Source organism: Mustela nivalis (assembly GCF_964662115.1).
Source record: "Mustela nivalis genome assembly, chromosome: 1".
In the NCBI taxonomy this organism is placed as follows: Eukaryota; Metazoa; Chordata; class Mammalia; order Carnivora; family Mustelidae; genus Mustela; species Mustela nivalis.
In genome coordinates, this window is record NC_139020.1 from 215130474 (window position 1) to 215150216 (window position 19743).

General features: G+C 66.4%; 2 protein-coding genes across 6 annotated transcripts; one reads left to right on the plus strand and one right to left on the minus strand.

Moving 5' to 3' along the window:
• The first annotated feature begins 352 nt into the window (after positions 1–352).
• Positions 353–6367, plus strand: PLPPR3 (phospholipid phosphatase related 3). 2 transcript variants are annotated; one of them, XM_082688562.1, is made up of 7 exons: positions 353–860; positions 3429–3614; positions 3709–3850; positions 3918–4113; positions 4195–4252; positions 4335–4508; positions 4901–6367. In XM_082688562.1, exons 1-7 carry the CDS (start codon positions 528–530, stop codon positions 6323–6325), a joined length of 2514 nt encoding a protein of 837 aa, XP_082544688.1. In that variant the 5' UTR covers positions 353–527; the 3' UTR covers positions 6326–6367. The 2 variants fall into 2 exon arrangements, with proteins under 2 accessions (XP_082544688.1, XP_082544689.1); XM_082688563.1 differs by having other exon boundaries at positions 4964–6366.
• A 357-nt stretch (positions 6368–6724) lies between these two features.
• On the minus strand, positions 6725–18819 carry PTBP1 (polypyrimidine tract binding protein 1). Of its 4 annotated transcripts, none has more exons than XM_082737953.1 (15): positions 18653–18819; positions 16327–16357; positions 13122–13197; positions 12670–12842; positions 12442–12588; positions 12178–12348; positions 11978–12088; positions 11733–11907; positions 11410–11487; positions 10552–10700; positions 9410–9443; positions 8881–8973; positions 8562–8778; positions 8272–8349; positions 6725–8178 (listed from the first exon to the last, which is right to left on the minus strand). In XM_082737953.1, the coding sequence occupies exons 1-15, from the start codon at positions 18658–18660 to the stop codon at positions 8046–8048; spliced, it is 1674 nt and encodes a 557-aa protein (XP_082594079.1). In that variant the 5' UTR covers positions 18661–18819; the 3' UTR covers positions 6725–8045. The 4 variants fall into 4 exon arrangements, with proteins under 4 accessions (XP_082594079.1, XP_082594077.1, XP_082594080.1 ...); XM_082737951.1 differs by lacking the exon at positions 18653–18819 and adding an exon at positions 17878–18032; XM_082737954.1 differs by lacking the exon at positions 11410–11487 and having other exon boundaries at positions 18653–18792.
• Positions 18820–19743: the final 924 nt, after the last annotated feature.

The window sequence follows — 19743 nt, forward strand, 5'->3', positions numbered from 1 at the left end:
CCCGGCCCTAGTCCGTCCCTACGGGGACCCGAGACCCCAGAGACCCCCGAGGTCCCCAGACGCAGGAAGCGGGGGCCCGGCGCGCGCCCGGGGAACCAGCCCGGCGACGGACGCGCGCGGCGCCCCCGACGCGCCGAGACAAAGAGCCCCCGCCCCTCGCGCCGCACGTAGGCCGTCGCGGGCGCGGGGTCTCGGGCCGGGCGCGGCCCCCTCCGCTCCCAGCCCTCGCGCGCGCCGCGCCCCTCCGCCCCCGCGGGGGAGGGGCCGCGCTTTGTGCTCGCCGCGCCGCAGCCCCCGCCCCGCGCGCCCGCCGGCTCCGCCCTCCGAGCGCCCGCGCGCCAGGTGAGGGGCCTGCGGGCGGAGGGCCCGGGCCGCACCCCTTTTCCGGCCGCCGGGACCCTCCTTGCCCCACCCCGGGGCCCCCCGCCCTGACGCAGCAAGAGGCCCCAGCCGGCTGGGGGGGGGCCTCCTAAATCCGGCCGGCCCCGCCCTCTACTGGGCCCCTGCCCACCCCCCATCTGCGGTGCATGGCGGGGGGGGGGGGGGGCGCGGCAGCTGGATTGTTTGGCAGCGCCGCACTGCGCGGCGTCGGGGAGGGGAAGGACGCAGGGGCACCCCTCTCCCCCAGCCTCAGTTTCCCCGGGGCGGTTCTTGCGCATCTGGGCCCGCCCCTCCCCCGCAGGCGCTGGGCACCGGGTCCCCCCCAGCCAGGGCTCGGCCTGCGCTTCCCCTCCTCCAGCGCGCCTTTGTCCCCTCCAGCCACGGCCTGTGGAGCCCGCGGCACCATGATCGCGACCAAGGAGAAGAATAAAAGCCCGAAGGACAGCATGACGCTTCTTCCTTGCTTCTACTTCGTGGAGGTGAGGGGGGCGGGGGGCGTCGTACCGGTGGGGGCGGGGCGGAGGCCCCGGTTCCACACGCCCTCGGGGGCTTCTGCGGCTCAAGGACAGGGGTGGGCACAGCCAGGGTGCCCGGGTGTGGCGGGTCAGAGGAGTCGGGCTGTGCAGGCCGAGTAGGAGTTCGGGAGGCACAGCCGCGTGTTCCGGGCTAAGGAAACAGCCTGGGTAAATGCTGGGGAGTGGGACCTGCAGACTGGGGTCCCGGTCGGTAGCTCACCTGGTGGGAGTGGGGGGAGGGAGGGCTTGAGCAAGGCCCCCGGGGCCACCCGGTGGCTGGGCTGCAGGGTCCTCCTCCCGCGGGTGGGCTGTGAGGCCTCGGGGTCTGAGTTCCCAGCCTTCCTCTGCTAATGCGGGAGGTTGGCGTCGCACAAGCCTCGGACGGAACAGGCCTGGCACACGGCGAGGGCTTTACGAGTGTTTAGGAGAATAGACTTGCCATGCAGTCAGGTGGCACATACTCAGTGCTGATGACGGCACAGGGGAGGTTGGTCCAGCCTAGGACACATCCTGTGGCCATATCTCCCCTGCTGCATCCACCCGGGGCGTGGGTAGGGGGGAAGCCCCCCCATGGAGGGGTCCAGGCAGGACCCCTGGTCCTGGGCAACACCCCTCCCCCGCAGGGTCACAGAGTCAGTGGCTTAGGGCCAAGCCATTGGGTCCCTCCACAAGGAGCAGAAACTGGTTGTTTTTCAAATTTGCGTTCAAATCCCCATCTTCTTGGATCACTGCAGTCCTCCTCACACCCCCCCCCGCCCCCATCCTCCTCACCCCCCCCCCCCCCCCGTTTCTCCTCACACCCCCCCAGGTCCTCCTCACCCCGTCCTCCTCACCTGCATCCTTCCAGAGAGTTCCACGCCCACTCAAATCTATCAGATTTGAGTCCTTCCCCACCACCTTTTTACTTATTTTATTTTTTATTTTTTTAAGATTGTATTTATTTACTTCACATGGACAGAGATCGCAAGCAGAGAGGCAGGCAGAGAGAGAGGGAGAAGCAGGCTCCCCGCCGAGCAGAGATGCGATGCGGGGCTCCATCCCAGGACCCTGGGGTCAGGACCTGCGCGGAAGGCAGAGGCTCAACCCATGGAGCCCCCCAGACGCCCCCCCACCTTTTTAGACAAGCTTCTGCTCGTGGCTGTTTCCTGGGGAGCCCTCCCCTTGCAGTCCCCAGCTCAGGGCGGCTGCACATTCAGGGCTTGTCCCAGACGCTCCTGGGAAGAAAACCCTTTGGTCTGCCCCACGTGAGTTTTTCTGCAGATCCCACCCCTGGGGACGGGCCCCAGAGGGCCCCCCACCGTGGAGGCCAGGCCGTTTTATGGGGTGCCTGTGCCCGTTACCACCAGGCATCAGCACTGCGTGCTAGTGGCCCTCGGAGGCTGACGAGTCGGGTGCTCGCAAGGCCCCATGTCTGCGCAAAATTTGCTTTACTCCGATTGTGACTCTTCCCTGAGTGTGTTCACACACACACAAGTCCGGCGGCGGGGCATCGTGCTGTGTGGGCCTTATATGCTCCTTGGTCTCCAGGTCTCCAGATGCAAGAAGTGGGTGCACAGAGACCCTCTGGGGATGGTGGGCTCCAGAGCGGGCCTTGCCAGCAGGTGTTGCTGGCGGGGAGGAGGCTGGGGCAGAGTTCCCCAGCGAGAGCCAGGCAGGTGTCACGGCCGCAGCCACACCGCCTGGGAGCTTGGAAAGCCATGTCCGCAGAGCAGGACAGACCCATGGACACTCTTCCCAGGCCCTGCCGGAAACCCTGTCCACTGTCCACGGCCGCCCCAGTCCGATGGTGCTCATGGTTGCGGAGGAGAGAATAACTAAATGCCCCGCATGTGCTGGGTTCTGTGTAGGCGCTTCCTGTATACTCAATTCATCCAGTTGTGTCCTGAAGCCCTGAGAAGTGGTGATTAGCATTCCCGCTTTCAGCCGAGGGAGCCGAGGCAAGGGGATGGCGGAACCAGGATTCAAGCCCCGCAGAAGACTGGGGCCGCGTCGCTTAACTGCCTTGGGCCTCATTCCTGCACACAGGGAGCACTCAATAAGTGCTCCTTGGACAAGAGCCAGCTCCTTAACAAGGCCAGCTTTGGTGCTTTTCCCTCTGGAGACCCCCAGTCAGGGCTGGACGGAGGGCCAGGACCCCGTGAAAGTGGCATCGAAGGCAGAAGTGAACACGGAGGCCTCTCTGGGCTTCACCTGCGTCTGCTTCGCCATCCATGAAATGGAGAACGCTACTTCTTGGGGCAGCCAGGCCACCCTTCCCCCCGGCGCCCGTGTACGCGGTCCCCATAGTGCCAGCCCCAGCCTGGCCCCTGTGGGTGCTCTGGTTGGAGACCCGTGGCCCAGAAGGGAGAGCCAGTGTCCTTCAGGAGGTCCTGCTCAAATCTGAGCTCAGTAGCTGCCAGCGGCGGGGTGGGGGGGGGTGGAGGATGGCTAACGGCCGGCAGGATGGACCACAGGGACAGATGGCTGCATGGGGAGGGATGGGCGGTGGCTTGGTGAGCAAGGGTGGGGTGACCCTGGCTGCTGCCCCCCCAGCTCCCCATAGTGGCGTCGTCCATCGTGTCCCTCTACTTCCTGGAGCTGACGGACCTCTTCAAGCCGGCCAAGGTGGGTTTCCAGTGCTACGACCGCGCGCTCTCCATGCCCTATGTGGGCACCAACGAGGAGCTCATCCCGCTGCTCATGCTCCTCAGCTTGGCCTTCGCCGCCCCTGCGGCCTCGGTGAGTGCCCGGGGCGGGGGGAGGGGCGGGGGCCTGGGCTGGCCTGCGGGCGCCCTGGGGGCCGAGCCCGGCTGAAAGCCTTGCTGTCGGGCAGATCATGGTCGGCGAGGGCCTGCTGTACTGTGCGCAGTCCCGGCTGTGGGGCCGCGGCGGGGGCCCGGGCGGGGCCGAGGGCAGCATCAGCGCGGGGGGCTGCAGCTTCAACTCCTTCCTGCGGCGCACCGTGCGCTTCGTGGGTGAGTCGCCCCCCCCGACCCCCCCTCCCCGTCCCCAGCCCCGGCGCCTGACCGCGCTGCCCCGCAGGCGTCCACGTGTTCGGCCTGTGCGCCACCGCCCTGGTGACCGACGTCATCCAGCTGGCCACGGGCTACCACGCGCCCTTCTTCCTGACCGTGTGCAAGCCCAACTACACGCTGCTGGGCACGTCGTGCGAGGCCAACCCCTACATCACGCAGGACATCTGCGCCGGCCACGACACCCACGCCATCCTGTCTGCGCGGTGAGCGGCCCGGCCCGGCCGTGCGGGGGGGAGGGGGGGGTCGGAGCGCCCCGGCCCGCGCTCACCCGCCGCCTCTTCCAGGAAGACCTTCCCGTCGCAGCACGCCACGCTGTCCGCCTTCGCGGCGGTCTACGTGTCGGTGAGTCCCGGCCCGCCCCCGGCCCGCTCCCTGCCCGCCCCCGGCCCGCGCTCTGACCCGCCCCGCCCCGCCCCGCCCCCAGATGTACTTCAACTCGGTCATCTCCGACACCACGAAGCTGCTCAAGCCCATCCTGGTGTTCGCCTTCGCCATCGCGGCGGGCGTCTGCGGCCTCACGCAGATCACGCAGTACCGCAGCCACCCGGTGGACGTCTACGCGGGCTTCCTCATCGGGGCTGGCATCGCCGCCTACCTGGTGAGGGGCGGGGGAGGCCGACCCCGTCTAGGGAGCGCCGAGCTGGGGGCGGGGTCCTAGGGCGGAGGCCGGAGGTGGGGGGCGGCCCGAGGGCGAGGCCGGCCCCCAGAGGGAGGTCCGAGGTGGGGGGGCGGTCCCCAAGGGATGATGGGATTGGGGAGTCTGTGAGCAGGGTGAGGCGGACCCCCAGCGAGGAGGTGGAGGGGGTAGGACTGGCCTTGCGCTGGGCGGACTCTGCTGGGTCTCCTTCCTTGGAATGCGGGAGTCCGAGTCTCAGGGGCGACTTGCTGAGTGTTTAGAGCACGATTGGCCTGACCAGAATTTGTCGCCCTGGGGAAAGGGTGGGACTCCGCCCTTTGAATCTGCATCGAGGGCCAGCCTTCTCCCCTCAGACCGCCTGGGCAGGTTTGTTGCCCGGTGAGAAGTCTGGTCTTCAGCCCCCGCCTCACCCCCAGGCCTGCCACGCTGTGGGCAACTTTCAGGCCCCAACTACAGAGAAGCCGACGGCGCTGGCCCCGGCCAAGGACGCGCTGCGGGCACTGACCCAGCGGGGCCACGACTCCGTGTACCAGCAGAACAAGTCCGTGAGCACGGACGAGCTGGGCCCACCCGGGCGGCTGGAAGGCGGGCCCCGGCCGGTAGCCAGAGAGAAGACCTCCCTGGGCAGCCTGAAGCGGGCCAGTGTGGACGTGGACTTGCTGGCCCCACGCAGCCCCATGGGCAAGGAGAACATGGTCACGTTCAGCCACACCCTGCCCCGTGTCAGCACACCCTCGCTCGATGACCCTGCTCGCCGCCACATGACCATCCACGTGCCCCTCGACGCCTCCCGCTCCAAGCAGCTCATCAGCGAGTGGAAGCAGAAGTCGCTGGAGGGCCGGGGCCTGGCAGGGCTGCCGGACGAGGCCAGCCCTGGCCACCTGCGGGCACCGACGGAGCCCATGGCGGAGGAGGAGGAAGAGGAGGAGGAGGAGGAGGAAGAGGAGGAGGAGGAGGAGGAGGAGGAGGAGGGCGAGGAAGGGGGTCGAGCCCCACCTTCACTCTACCCCACCGTCCAGGCCCGGCCGGGGCTCGGGCCCCGGGTCATTCTACCCCCGCGCTCCGGGCCGCAGCCGCTGGTGCACATCCCTGAGGAGGGGGCGCAGGCGGCCACGGGCTTGTCTCCCAAGAGCAGCGCGACCGTGCGGGCCAAGTGGCTCATGATGGCGGAGAAGAGTGGGGCGGCGGCGGCCGCAGCCTCCGCACAGCCCCGCGTGGCCAACCCACCGCGGCTGCTACAGGTGATCGCCATGTCCAAGGCGCCGGGGGCGCCGGGCGGGCCCGGCCCCAAGCTGGCTGAGACCGCCTCGTCCTCCAGCGCCAGCTCCGACTCCTCGCAGTACCGCTCGCCGTCGGACCGCGACTCGGCCAGCATCGTCACCATCGACGCGCATGCGCCCCACCACCCCGTGGTCCACCTGTCCGCGGGGAACGGGCCCTGGGAGTGGAAGGCGGCGGGCGGCGCAGCCAAGGGCGTGGAGGGCGAGGGCGGCTTCCGCGTGGGGCCCAAGCCGCCAGGGGTGTCCCCCGGCTCGTCCATCAGTGACGTGGACCAAGAGGAGCCGCGCTTCGGGGCGGTGGCCACGGTGAACCTGGCCACCGGCGAGGGGCTGCCCCCGCTGGGCGCGGCCGATGGCGCGCTGGGCCCCGCCAGCCGCGAGTCCACGCTGAGGCGCAAGGCCGGCGGCCTGGTGCTGAGCGAGCGCGAGACCGCGTGCGAGGCGGAGGCTGAGAGCTACTACCGCAAGATGCAGGCGGCCCGGAGGTTCAAGGACTGATGGGGGGGCGGCGCATGCGGGCGTAGGTGGAGGCCACAGGGCGGGCGGGGGAGGGGGGATGAGGCTTCACCGTCAGACAATAAAAGGTCAAAAGCAACCAGAGTCCTGGCTGAGTCACTGGTGTGAGGACCGTCGTCCCCCAGCAACCCCGCACACAAGGGACGAGGTGCGGGGAGCCAGGCCCCAACCCGCAGCGGGGGGTGGGGGTGGGGTGGCAGACGCAGTCAGCCAGACCCCCGACCCGCCTCAGCAGCGAGAGCAGCAGTTCACGCGGAAGGGGAACAGCAGCAAAGCAGCACAGAGATCGAATGCAGGGTGCAGAGACATTTATTCCAAAGTCCAGCAGACTGGCCAGCTGCCCTCTACAATACGGACAGAAGAAAGAGCCTACAGAAAAGGTAGGAGTTGTAAAATTGCTTTAATTCGGTTCTCTCTGCATTACAAGCCGCTGGGGGGGGGCCGTGGGATGCGCCGCGCTCCCCGTCACAATACTGAGCCTGTAACTGTGGGTTACCAAAATATACATCTGTGTCACCTTTATAAAAAACCATGTTTGCTGCCCCTCGTTTTACAACAGGTATAAAAAATTATAAATATGTACACCCTTGTTCCACCCCAACACGGAAACTCGAGGGTCCAGGCCCGAGGGAGGGGCTGGCCAGCATGGGGTCTGCTCACAGGGGAGCCCCTTGGACCCGTGAGTGCAGGACGACGGGCAGGAGACAGTTAAGACTCGGGGGCCGCTGTCCCTCTTCCTGGGGCCCCAGCGTTAGAGGCAGACAAAAAAACAAACAAAACTTTGGTCCAAAATCTGCAGGAGAGCGGAAACCCTGAAGTTTTAAGAGCGCTTGTCCCCCCCCGGGGTGGGGGTGGGGGGACCGTTAGGTGTAAGGCATCCGGGGGTGTCCTCGGGAAAGACCGGGGCTCCCCTGCACCGGCCCCCAGCCGGCCTGCCCTGGAATCTGGATCCTGCCCCACGACTTCAGCACAAGGAGTAAGGTCAGAGTACAGTATGCAAGGTGAGAACACGAGGAAACGGAGTACGCGCACACCACTTTTATCTGGCTATATAAAAAGTTACTTAAAACTATCTCTTTTGCATATAAATGAGATTAGAGTATTTGGTCAAGTTGAAATATTGCTGGGCACAGACTCTGCAGCTGCGTCGAAGCGTAATACAGAGGTTCTGGGGGGCGGAGCTCAGAGCTGGAGGTGGCCGGTGCCCTCGGGGCCTTGCCCCGGGTCAGGGTCCCTGGGGCTGGGGCGAATCACACACTTGATTGAACGGGTTGGGGTGCCGGCTGGACCCTGCAGCTCACAGCCCCCCGCTGCACCAGGCACATGATCCCACGCGGGAGGCCCCCCCCCCACCCACAGAGGGGCTCTGCCAGAGCAGTGGGTTGTAAGGCACAGGAAAGCCGAGTCGAGGTCTGGGAACGCCCACCCCGCAGAGGCTGCAGAAGGCACGGGCTGGGGGGGCTGGGGGGGGAGCAGGGCGCACTGTCCACTAGTCCCCGAGAGCCTGAGGCCGGCACCCCATCTCCCCAGGGTAAGTAAGGTGAATCGGATTTAATTTTTTTAAAAACAGGTAAACTGATTTCTCTTTTAAAAAAATAAAATCTCTGGTCTTTTAAGGTCACTTCAGCTGCTTTTTAAAGTGGCTTTTCTCTGGAATGATGGAAGTTGTGGCCGGGCACCGGCAGGCTGGTCCACGGCAGCCCTAGATGGTGGACTTGGAGAAGGAGACCCTCAGGTGGTGGTTCTCGCCCAGGTCGTGGTTGTGCAGGTCGATGAGCGCCTGGATGGCCTCCTCCACGGAGCCCATCTGGATCAGCGCCATTTTGCGGTCCTTCCTGGGGGCCGGGGAGTGAGGGCGGTGAGGACGGGCCTGGGGGTGGGCCCGAGGGCAGAACAGGGCTGGGGGGGGGGGGGCAGGGGGCACTCACTGGAAGAACTTGAACCCCTTGACGATCCCGCCGTTGCTGGAGAAAAGGATCTTCAGGTCGTCCTCAGACACTGAGGGCCTGCGGAGAGAAGGGGGCTGAACACGGCTGCTTCCCGGGAGGGCCTGGAGGGGCGCGGAGAGCCTGAGCGGGGCCCAGGAAGGACGTCCAACAGGCGTGCCCCAGCCCCTCCTGCGCCAGCCCCTCCTGCGCCAGCCCCCCCCCCCCCAGCAGTCGGGCAAGTTCTGAATACAATCGGGAGAGGCCCCCTTCAAACCGCGCCCAGCACCTACGGGATGTTGGAGAGGTGCAGGGTGGCTGAAGGCGGGAAGATGTTCTGGAAGTTCTTGGAGCCCGGCTTCTTGAAGCGGTGCAGGGGGGAGTTGCCGTAGTCCTTGGTGAGGCCCTGATCCTCCTGGCCCTCACGGGGCAGCTGCACATTCTGGTGCTTGGACAGCGTGATGCGCACCGGCTTTCCGTGCAGCTTGTGCCCATTGAGGTGGCTCATGGCTGGTGGGGGGTGCAGGGGTGGGATGTGTGTGACTGCAGGTGCCCTGGGCACCGGCCCGGGGACACCCCGCCCGACCACAGCCCCGGGCCTCGCCGCCTCACCCAGCTGCGCCTGGCTCCCGTCGGCCATCTGCACCAGCGCGTTCTCCTTCTTATTGAACAAGATCTTCACCCGCTGCACGTCGCCGTACACGCCTTCAAGAGCACAGGGACAGGCACTGAGCCGCCTGCAGCCCCGAGCCGCCTCCCCCGCCAGCACCCCCACCCCCCGCCCCGCGCACCCCGCAGAGGGCCGGCTCTTCCCGAAGGTTGCTTATTCTGCCTTTGGGCCCTGCGTCTAGCACAGGGAGCGTGACCAGGAGGACTACCTTCAGCAGAGAAGTCCTGAAATCCAGGAAAGGCCGATGGCCAAGAACCATCACTTTAGCATGCTACCAACACGCTTTAACTCTTCGAAAAGCATGCAGGGCAATAAACCATGCGTCTACGCAGTCGGGGAAATACGCAAACCGAAGGCAAGCCACGTAACGAGGCCCAGGGCCCAACTGCAAACTCATAGTACATCTTAGGGCGTCAAAAATAACCTCCATTAAATGAAAACAAGGTAATAAAAGTGTGAATGATAACATACCGAAAAGAATAAAGAGGCTTTGGGGTGTGACTCTCTTTAGAGGACAGCAGAGCAAGGCAGCGAGGGACAGGGAAAGGGAGAGGTCAGGGGGCGAGACGCCAATCGTCCACCACGAGGAGGCAGCCCCGCAGGCGTGCAGGTTGATGGATGATGAAGTTGTCAAGATGTTAATATTCAAGGGCAGGTTGGTTTCCGGAGAGCAGGGTTTGAGGGGGAATTTTGTTTGTTTATTTATTTATGGTTTTGTTTTGTTTCAAGCAACAACAGGAAGCAGAAGAACCGTGCAGTCAGTTGGCAAAGAAATTCCGGATCAGGGCAAGAAAACAAATTGGGAAAGGGGAAGGGGAGAAAAGAAAAAAAGTAGCAAAAAAACACAGGTCAGTAAATACATAAGAAATACGAGCGCTCCATCAGTCAGATCTACACACATTACAAGTCACAGGTTCACCTCGCAACACAGCAGGAGAGGCCCTTCCCCGAGGCGGGCAGGAGACCGGGGGGCCACTGCCTCCTGCGCGCCCGCCGGACGGGCCCCTGCGCCAGGCTCACACAAGCACAAGGCGGAGCGAGTCTGTTAGTGGAGGGCTTCGCTGGCGTCGGGCCCGACGAGCCGCGGGCCGGCCACCCCAGGCCAGGAAGTCACAGGAGGGGCAGACAGATGACAGAACAGTCTGAAGTGCTCATTAAGGCCGGTCCCGACTTCCCAGAGTTAAAGACCGCGAGCCCCCGCCAGCTCACCCGAGCTCTCTAGGAGCCAGACGCAGCCACGGGCACGGGCACGGCATGGCCATCCCCCGACCCGAGGCTGCGGGGCGCTCCTGCTCCCACGGGCTGCTTCAGACCCGCCCAATTGGGCTAGAAATTCTAAGGACCACTTTCCCGTATGGAAAACCATTTCGACTGCGTATTACGGAATTGGAAACGTCAACAAGGCGTGAAGAACGAGAGAACTCTGAGCACGGAGGAAGGAGCAGCGAGCGGGCCAGTGCAGAGGGGCTACACCGCGCCCCGCAGGGAGAACCCTGAGACCCCGGCTCCTGGGGCAGACGGAGGCCAGCCTGCTGGTGTTCGCTCTAGGACCCTGAGTGTGACTCCCCCGCTTGTGCTTCCGGGACCGACAGCCTGGAAGAAGAGGCACGTACCTCGGGGTTGAGGTTGCTGACCAGCAGGACAGAATTCCCCGCCCCGGCCAGGCCTGGGATGGCGATCCGGCCCGCCGCCGCCGCTGCCGCCGCCGCGGATGGGATGGCCAGGGGGGCCAGCGCCCCGTGCACGTTAGGGACAGAGAGGCCTGGGGAGGGAAGGGCGGTCGGGAGGTCAGCAACGGCGCCCAGGGTTCACTGCCAAGAGGCGAACACGGGTCCTGCCTATCCTCATGCAAAGGAGTCGCGCAGGAGGTGCCCGCGGCCACTCGGCCCAGTGCCCACTGGGCAGCTTGCTGGCTTCTCCTTCCTCTGTCCACGGCACAGGTTGCACCGGGTCTGGACCCGTCTACATGCGCCCAACAGTACAACAGCTCTGCTCCGCGGACGCAGAATCGAGCCCCGGGCGGGCCGCGGCCGAGCGTGCATGCAGGCGCCCGTCCCCATGCAGACGACCAGCAGGCGCCCCCGCAGGCCTGAGCCTGTCTTGAGTGCAGGCCGGCCCTCCGGGGGGACGCTCACGGGCGCCCACGCGGCCCACGCGGCTCTGCTTACCGGACCACTTAAACGCATCTACGAGGGACACAGCCCTCCAACCACCGTGCGCGCTCGTCCTCGCCCAGAGGTGCTTTAAGGGAACCAGACCAGACACTGTGGGGTTAGCAGGTTCTCTGCATGGCCTTGCCCTGCCCTATGACTGCCCTGTCCAGGCTCCTCGGGGAACCCAGAGGCCCGCACCCAGAAGGCGGGCTCCCCCCGAGACTGTGCCCACGTCCGCTGCCCGTGGAAGCAGAGCTACTGAAAGGCGCGTGGGCATGCACGAGCGACGGTGGGGACCCAGGTCAAGTGTTTGAGTACCTGCGGCTTGAGGAATTGCAAAGGTGGGAGGGAAACCAGCTCCTGCATACGGAGAGGCTGACATTATACCAGGCGCACCTAGGAACAAACGAGACACTAATCATCGCACCCACCGCCTCGACCGCAAGTGAGGGCTGCGTGTGTCCGTGACCCACACCAAGCAGGCGGCCTGGGCCGAGGGCCGTGTGGCCCTGCAAGGAGCAACGCACACCAACCTCCCTGGGCAGAGCCAGCGCCACGGGGCGCCTGGGGCAGAGCCTGAGCTATGCATCCTCGCCTCCCACGGCACACGGCGGTCCTGGGCACCCAGCCGGGCATCTTACCAAAGGCGGCGGCCATGGTCTGGTCCAGCGAGGGCTGGCTGTCACCAGAAGGCAGGTCAGGGCGCGTGTAGTCCCGGCTCTTGTCGTTGTTGTACTTGACGTTGAGGCTGGTGAGCTTGGAGAAGTCGATTCGGAGCGTGCAGCAGGCGTTGTAGATGTTCTGTCCGTCCAGCGACTGCGGGGAGAGGCCCGTGAGCAGCCCTGGCTGCGTGCTGGCCGGGCGGGGATCCCAGGGCCCCACTCACCAGCTTGGCGTGCTGGGCGCTCACAGGGTCGGCGTACTGCAACAGTGCCTGGAACTGGTTATTCTTGGTGAAAGTGATGATCTTCAGGACCGTACCAAACTTGGAAAAGATCTGCCAGAGGAGCAAGGTCAGCCTCCACCCGGGGACCCCCGCGGTCCGGGACTAGGACCTGAGCAGCCGCGAGCCCCCCGCCATCTCACCTGGTGGAGCACATCCAGAGTCACCGGGTAGAAAAGGTTCTCCACGATGATCCGCAGCACTGGGCTCTGGCCGGCCATGGCCATCCCAGCATCCACCGCGGCAGCCGAGGCCGCCAGGGCCAGGTTTCCTGACTGCACGGAGTTCACCGCCTGCAGCGCGGCCTGGGCCCGCTGTGGGGGCAGAGGGACAGTTCCGGCCCTGAGTCCCCCGCCCCCAGCTCCTGTGCTCCCCCGCCCCGCCCCGTCCTCTGCCCGGGGACGCACTGCCTGGTTGGGCGAGCTGTCCGTCTTGAGCTCCTTGTGGTTGGAGAACTGGATGTAGATGGGCTGGCCGCGCAGCACGGGCGTCACGGACGTGTAGTAGTTCACCATGGTGTTGGCGGCCTCCTCCGTGTTCATCTCGATGAAGGCCTGGCGGGGCAAGGGCATGAGCCGCGCCCAGAGCCCCGGGGGCTTCCTGGGAATGGGGGCTCACACGGCTGAGGCGGGTACCTGATTCTTCCCTTTCAGCATCAGGAGATTGGTGACCTTCCCAAAGGGGAGCCCCAGAGAGATGACCTCGCCCTCCGTCACGTCGCCCGGGAGCTTCCGGATGTGGATCACTCTGGAGGGCACGCCCGCACTTCGGCTGTCCCCCTTGAACTTCTTGCTGTCGTTCCCATTTGCTGCAAAGAGGAGCGGACTGTAGGGCACGGAGCGCCGCGCGGGTCCCATGAAGCCAGCTTCCTGACTGCTGAGCCACAGCCAGGACAGGGCAGCCCCCACGCCTGGCATCCACCCCGCCTGTCTGACCGTCCACAGGAAGTCAGGTGAGAACAAACCGGGCTCCAGGGCGAGACAGCCAGGACCAATTCACCCAAGTGTCCTCCAAAGCAGCAGAGCACGTGTGGATGGACGGGAGGAAACCCCCCCAAGCCAGAACCAGGGACTGCGCTCGGGGTTACCTGCAGACGCCGAGTTACTGCTCATGATAAAGGGTCCGTTACTGACGCAGGCAGAGAAAAGCTCGTCGGATCCCCGCTGGAAAGAGAGAGGGGGTGTGTGGAGCAGAGCACAACAGCAGAGGACCTCCCCCAGACCCCCTGTGCCCGCCTCTCTGCTCCACACTGGCTTCACGATACCCGAAGCTGTGACCGTTCCTCCCTCGCCATGGCCACATGGTCCTAACCCCAAACACTGCTCCTCTTCCGAGAGCGAGGTAGGGGACCACCGCCCCCAGGGGCTTTGCCCGTGCGTCACTGCCATTCCTCGCTCTGCAGACCCTCCGTGTGCGCGGACAGGGCTGCACAGGCACGAGCTCACACCCACTGTCCTGGAGAGCTCAGTGTAGCCCTGCCCGTGTCAAGACTGGGGGACCATCTTCGACAACCACAGGGCTGCTGGCAGGCCCGGGGAACAAAGCCCCCTTGTCCCGTGGCAGCCACTCGGCTTGGCCACAGGAGACTGCCCTATTTTCCAGGCGTCTGAGGGAACCTGAGCCTGCCCTCACGGCTTTTGGACAGAAATACTACCCCTCGATGCAGCAGGAGGTGCCGTCCAGAGACGGGTGGGGGCACCTGGGGGAGCCCATGAGGGCCTGAGGAACCCCAAAGGCCCATTTGTGTACGCCATCTGGGACGTGTGGCCTGCCACTGTCTCTCCACAAACGTGTGCACCTGCTGGTCTCAGTGTGGTGCACGTCAGACGGACCCGGGGCCTAGCAAGCAGGCAGCCGCCCTCCCACGGAGGCCCAAGGATGGAGCCACTCTCGACAAGAGCCACACTGGACGTGGACTTGGCTCCCACCTAACACTTCTGCCCTCTGCAGACCAGACCCCAGGATCGAGATCTGTGTCCTGGGCTCCATGACCAGAACCAGGAGTAACTCCTCAAGGAATGTCTGGATGCCAAACCGGGAGCCAAAAGTCTCAAGGCCCAGCACCGCAGCTGGGATGGGGAAGACGAGCCCAGTCGGGCCGCCAGCAGCCCCACCCCTTCTCCCCCAAACCGCTTTTCCAGCTGCTTCCGTCTCAAGAACACCGCGTCTCCGACACCGCGTCCCCGCCCCTGCTCCAAACCACCAGCTCAGCCTCGCACAGCCACCCAGGGATGCTCAGGCTTCCCCGCTGCCGGTGCCGGCGCCGGCGCCCGACAACCCCTCAGAACCTCCACGCCCAGCAGCCCGCGAGAGCAGCACAGGAATGCCACGACGCCTACAGACTGCCCTCGGGGATAAGGACCAGGAACGGCTGACCCACGTGGCTCAGAGAGCTCCAGCAGGCTTGTCACAACCCAGACCCAGGCCCCAGGATAGGCCGGCACCTGCAGAGGGCCTCCCAGCCCACAGCTCTGGAGGCCAACGGCCCACAGGTCGGCATCACAGCTCAGAAAGAGGAATGAACCGTTAAGACTTGGTCCCGCGCGGAAGTCTGACACCACAGAGCACGTTAAAAACCATCACCCAGCTGCCGCTGGCCTTCAAGACTGCCGAGTCCGGCGACGCCCATGCCCAGGACCTAGAGCATTTAGGACACTCACCAAGAGGAGGCACGTCCAGATCCCACTAACCTGAGCCACAGCAAAGCCCCTTCTGTCTCTGGCCTGAGACCCTGACCTGCCCCCACAGGCTCACAAAGGAATCCCCGTCTGTTAGCCATGCAGCCTTAGAAAGGGCTTCTGGGCGCCTGCCTCTGACCGGGTTGGTGGGGCTGTGACTTCCAGGAGCAGCAGCATTCCTGGCCACCCTGTCCCCCCGCAACCATGTCCTGAGGACCAAGTGCCCACCTGTCAGCTCCCGCTCCCACCCTCCACCCCCAGGACACAGGGCCAGGGTGCTCAGCAGCACCTTATGGCACTGGGACAGTACGGGGCTCAAGGGGCGACTGCCCGCAGGACAGACCCCATGCGCAGCTGGACTAGGCCAGGCCCTCTTCTGAAGCCGGCGCTGGGAGGCCCCACCAGCGCGTATCCCGGAACCCATGTAGGATCAACAGAGTGAGACCCTCGAGTGTGTGGTCGCTCCCGAGCTCGGGGCTGCTCTGCCGGGGCAGCAGCGAGTAACCACCTGTCCCATCGAGAGCTAGAAACCTCGACAGCACCCCTTCCCACACAGCTGGCCACATCCTCCCCTGCAGGCTGGACACAGGTTTGAGGAGTAGCGCCGGGCAGTGCGCCTCAGCCCCTGCCCCAAGCAGAACACCCCCAGGGCTTCTGTCTGTTCAGCTCTGATTCTGGAAGCAAAGGTCCCCTGGGAAGACGATGGCCAAAGGGGGACCACTCCAAGGACAGCCGCTGAAGAGCTGTCCCAGCTGGAAAGCGGCTCCCACGGAAGGGGAGGTCGACACGCAGCCCAGTGACAAATGCTCCAGATCAAAGTCCCTCTCCCCTCCTGCTGCCAAACAAACAGGTTTTATCTGCAGGAAGATCAGGACAGCCAGCGGGTGAAGACAAAAACCCACTTGGGAAAGTGAAACCCAGCCCAGGCATCATGGCCGACTGACCAGAAACCATCTGGCTGCCGGCTCAGGTCACCCGAGCCCCCAGCAGGGAGCTCAGGAACCTCGACCGCGGCGGGGGGACTCCCCTGGCTCCCAGCCACCCCCAGGACAGAGCTGGGAACCGGCAGGACTCCGGGGCTCTGTCAGCCCCAGGATTCCTGGCGGTCACACACGTGGGTGCACCAAGGCCTGGTCCCCCACTGGGGAGCAGGATCACCGCGGCCCCACGTCCCCCGCCGAGTCTTCCCACTCAGAGGTGACACAACCGCTGTGCAGAGACCGCGGGGCTCTCCTTCCCCTCCCTTCAAAGAGGCTACGGAGTCCTTCGCAGCAAAAGCTCTGCGATCCGGACCACCACCAGCAGCAGCCCCGACGGTCCTCCGCCCCCCCCACCAACCGCCCGGGGCATAACCAGACGTGGACGTGGCCCACGTCCAACCAGACGTCCCCTCAGCCCCAGTGTGCAGCCGCTTCAGCCTGGGTGGGTACAAGCAGGCCTCTTGCCGGCAGAGAAGCCCGAAGGCCCACAAGGCCCGGAAGGCCCAGCCCGGGACGGGTGTGACGCCGCTGGGCGGGGCCACACGGGGGCACTGGAGGCGAGCAGACGGGCCCACGCGGGTCAGCGCAGACTTGGTGCGCGAGCGTGAGGAGGAACCGGAGCCAGAGCGCCTACCTTTGTACCAACTGCTATGTCTGGGACGATGCTGTAGAGAGAAAGAGAGGACAACAGTTAGCCGGGTGTGCCGCCGTCTCGGCAGGCCAGAGGCCGTCCCTCCGCCCAGGGAGGCCCCCCCACCGCCACCAGCGTGGCCTCTGGCTGCACAACATCCCCTCCGAGGCCCTCTGCTGAGGAGACCGCGGAAGGCAGGAAGTGAGTGTTGCTCTGCGTAGCCTCCACGTGCAGAGGAGCCACCATTGTCCTCCCGCTCGCTCCCTCCCCGCAGGACCAGGCCCCGCCCCCGGGCCTGACCCCTGACGCGGAGGTTCGAGCACTGTGGTCTGTGTCACGGGAAACGGAAGCGCTTCGGGAACGTTTTCTAACGGGGCAGGAGACCAGGTGAAAGAGGCCCTCAGGCTCTGGGGTCAGACGTCTGAGAGATCTGGGGGGCAGCTCCGCAGAAGCCGTCCCGTAAAATGAACGCCGCTTACTCATCAACCTGGTTCCGCGTGCCTGGCCTTTCTCCCCGACTCAGGCGGGCTGCGGAAGGCGGGAAGAAAACATGGCTCCGGAGGGAGGCTCCCACAGCCCTGCCCGCCTCCGCTCTCAGCACATGCGAGGGCACTGCTGTGGCACCTACAAACGGACCAGGTCCTCGCCGACCCACGGGCATCGCTCCAGGAAGGGGTTTACCCAACCGTGTGCCAAGGCCTGGAGGCCCCGGACAAACCCACCCTGTCGTCACGACGGCCCCGGGCCGGGCCAGGGAAAGGCTGTGGCAGACTCAGACCTGGCAGGGGCCCTGGGGCAGCCCCCTGCGCCCCCGGCCTGGACAAAAGCCAGCTTCCTGCACTATTTCCCTCTTTGGTTCGGAGACCTCCTGGTTCCTGCCCTCCTGCCCTCGGGGAACCAAGCTTGCAGGACTCAAAACACCGCTGTGGTCATGGTCACCTGCCCTTTCTCACCCGTTTGGGGTCCCTCACAGCAGGGCCTTCACCTCCCGCTACCAAAGGGCGACACGGAAAACCTCCCACGCACCGGTAATCAACTGACTTTTAAAAAGCCTTCCTGAGCCAAAAAGCAGCTTCCCAGAAAACCGCAAAGAATGAGAAGCACGCGGCTCGGCGCGCTGACCCGGAGCGGCTCCGGCTTCCACGCCCCGGCCCGGCCTCGCGCGCAGGTCTGCGGCGGTCGGGGGGCCCTCCCTGGGCAAGGCCGCGGCACGGCCGAGACCGTGCGGCCGGCGCCCCGCGAGCAGCCCGCGCTCCTCCCGCTCGAGGCCCGGATGCGAGTCAGCCCGAAACCGATCATTTCCAACCCCAGGCCCCGGCACACGTGACCCTGCAGGCGTCGCGCGCCCCGCCCGAGGGTCAGCCCAGGGGCGGGAGGAGGGCGCGCTCGACGCTCGGGATCCGGGCAGGCGAGGCCGCGCCGCCCGCGGGACCCTCCGGCTCCGGAAGCCGCGGCCCCCGCCCCGCCCCGCGAGCGCCCACCGCCCCCCGGACCAGCCGCGCCCCAACACCCAGTGCCCTCCGACTCAGGCGCGTCGGCCCCGCGTCCCAGGACCCGCGACGAGCCAGCGCCACCACGGCCCCGGCCCGAGCGGCTGCCCCGCCGCCGGGGGCTCCGCCCGCGGGGAACGGCCGGCCCGGAGCGCCCCCCGCGGGCAGGAACAAAGGGGGGTGGGGGGCCGGGCGCGCGGCCATCCTTTGTGGGTAGACGGGGAGGGGCCCGGCGGCCGGAGAAGGCGGAGGAGGGCCCGCACCCTTCCGGGCAGGAGGGCGGCGTCTCCCGGCCGCGCCCGGGCCCCCGGCGGGCGGGGGAGGCCCAGGACAGAGTCCGCGCGGCGGGAAAGACCGCGCACGCGCAAAGCCCAACGGGGGGGAGGGGGGACGCGGAGAGCTGCGCACGCAAGCGCGGAGGCTCGACGGGGAGCGGAAAGGGCCACACCGGGCGCGCGAAGGGGGTACGGGGAGCGGGAAGGCCCTCACAGGGCGCGCGTAGGCTGGCGCGTGCGCGCGGGACACGGACGGGAAGCGGGAAGGGCCGCGCGGCCGCCGCGTGCGTTCGGGCCGAGGTACGCGGGGGCCGGAAACGGGCAGGACTCGGGCCCGGCCCACTCCCTCCCGGCCCAGGGGGCGCTGCCCGCCTGGCGGCCCCCGGCAACCTCCCCTGCGGCCGCGCCCCAGGCCCAGGGAGAGGAGGAACCCCGGGGGCGCCCGAGAACCCGGGCGGAGGCGGAGCGACGCGCGACCCGCGGCCCCAAAGATGCCCGGGCGGCGGCGAGGGGAGAGATGGAGCGCGAGGCGGCCGTCGGGGAGCGCGGAGAGACAATGCTTACCCGTCCATTGCACACGGAGGAGACCCGCAGGGGACGGAGTGGAGGCGCCGGAATAGCAGGAACCGACCCAACGGCTCCGAGTTATAGACTCACAAAATGGCGGAGACGCCCGAACACGTCCCCCGCGCGCTTTGCCCATTGGCTCCCGCCACGGGGAGGGGGCGGGGCGGGCACCGCGGGTCCCTGCCAGCGCCTCCCAATGGCTCGGAGGCTGTCGGGGGGGGTGGAGCCAAGAGGAATGGCAGGCGGCCATTGGGGAAGGCGGCCGTCCGTCAGGGCTCGAAGCGGAAACGACCCGTGGAGACGGGGGAGGGGAGAGAAGGCGGGATCATATCACGGAGGCTGAGCCAGTGAGCGAGCTGCTCTCCTGCGTGGGGCTTGCGAGAGAAGCCATCTTGAGAGTGGGTACGTGGCGAGTCAGGCGGCGGGCAGCGCGCTTTCCACCAGGCTGCCGCCATCTTGCAAATGGGCAGGGGCCGTCCACGGGGAGGGTAGGGGTCGCCATCTTGGAGTTGGGCAGGGAACCTGTGAGGCTCCATCTTGCTTTAGGGCACGTGGCTGAAAAGGCTGGTTCGCACCGAGCCCTTCCTCCTAGGTTGGCACGCGGGGAAGCGGAGGCCGCTTAGCCCGTCTCAGAGTAGCCAGGGCTCCGTCTGCGCGGCTGGTCTCCGATATCGAGAGCGTGATGTGGTGCTGGACGGCCCCCGACGGCCCTCCCGCCCTGCCCACGTTGGGGGGCTGCGCCCCGGGCGCGCAGAGCCCCGTCCCGCCGTCCTGGGCTCTGCAGGACGGGCTGCGTCTCCACTCGGCGGCCCGGGAACGTCCTGAACGTGTTCCCGAGAGCGCTGACGGCAGGGAGGGTCGCGCAGGGCCCTAGGACGGTCCGCGCGGGGCGCTGCGCGCGGACCCGGGAGACCGCCCCGAGTGGACGTCGGGCGCGGAGGCCACCGCCCCGATGCCCTTCGCTGTGCGTCCGTGCGGAGGAGGGGGTTCCAGTCGGGGCCTGACCGGAGAGCGGGGAGGAGGGACCTTTGCTGCCCTGGGTGGGCGCCCTGCGTCGGGCCGGCTTCGCAGGAGCACCAGACCCCGCG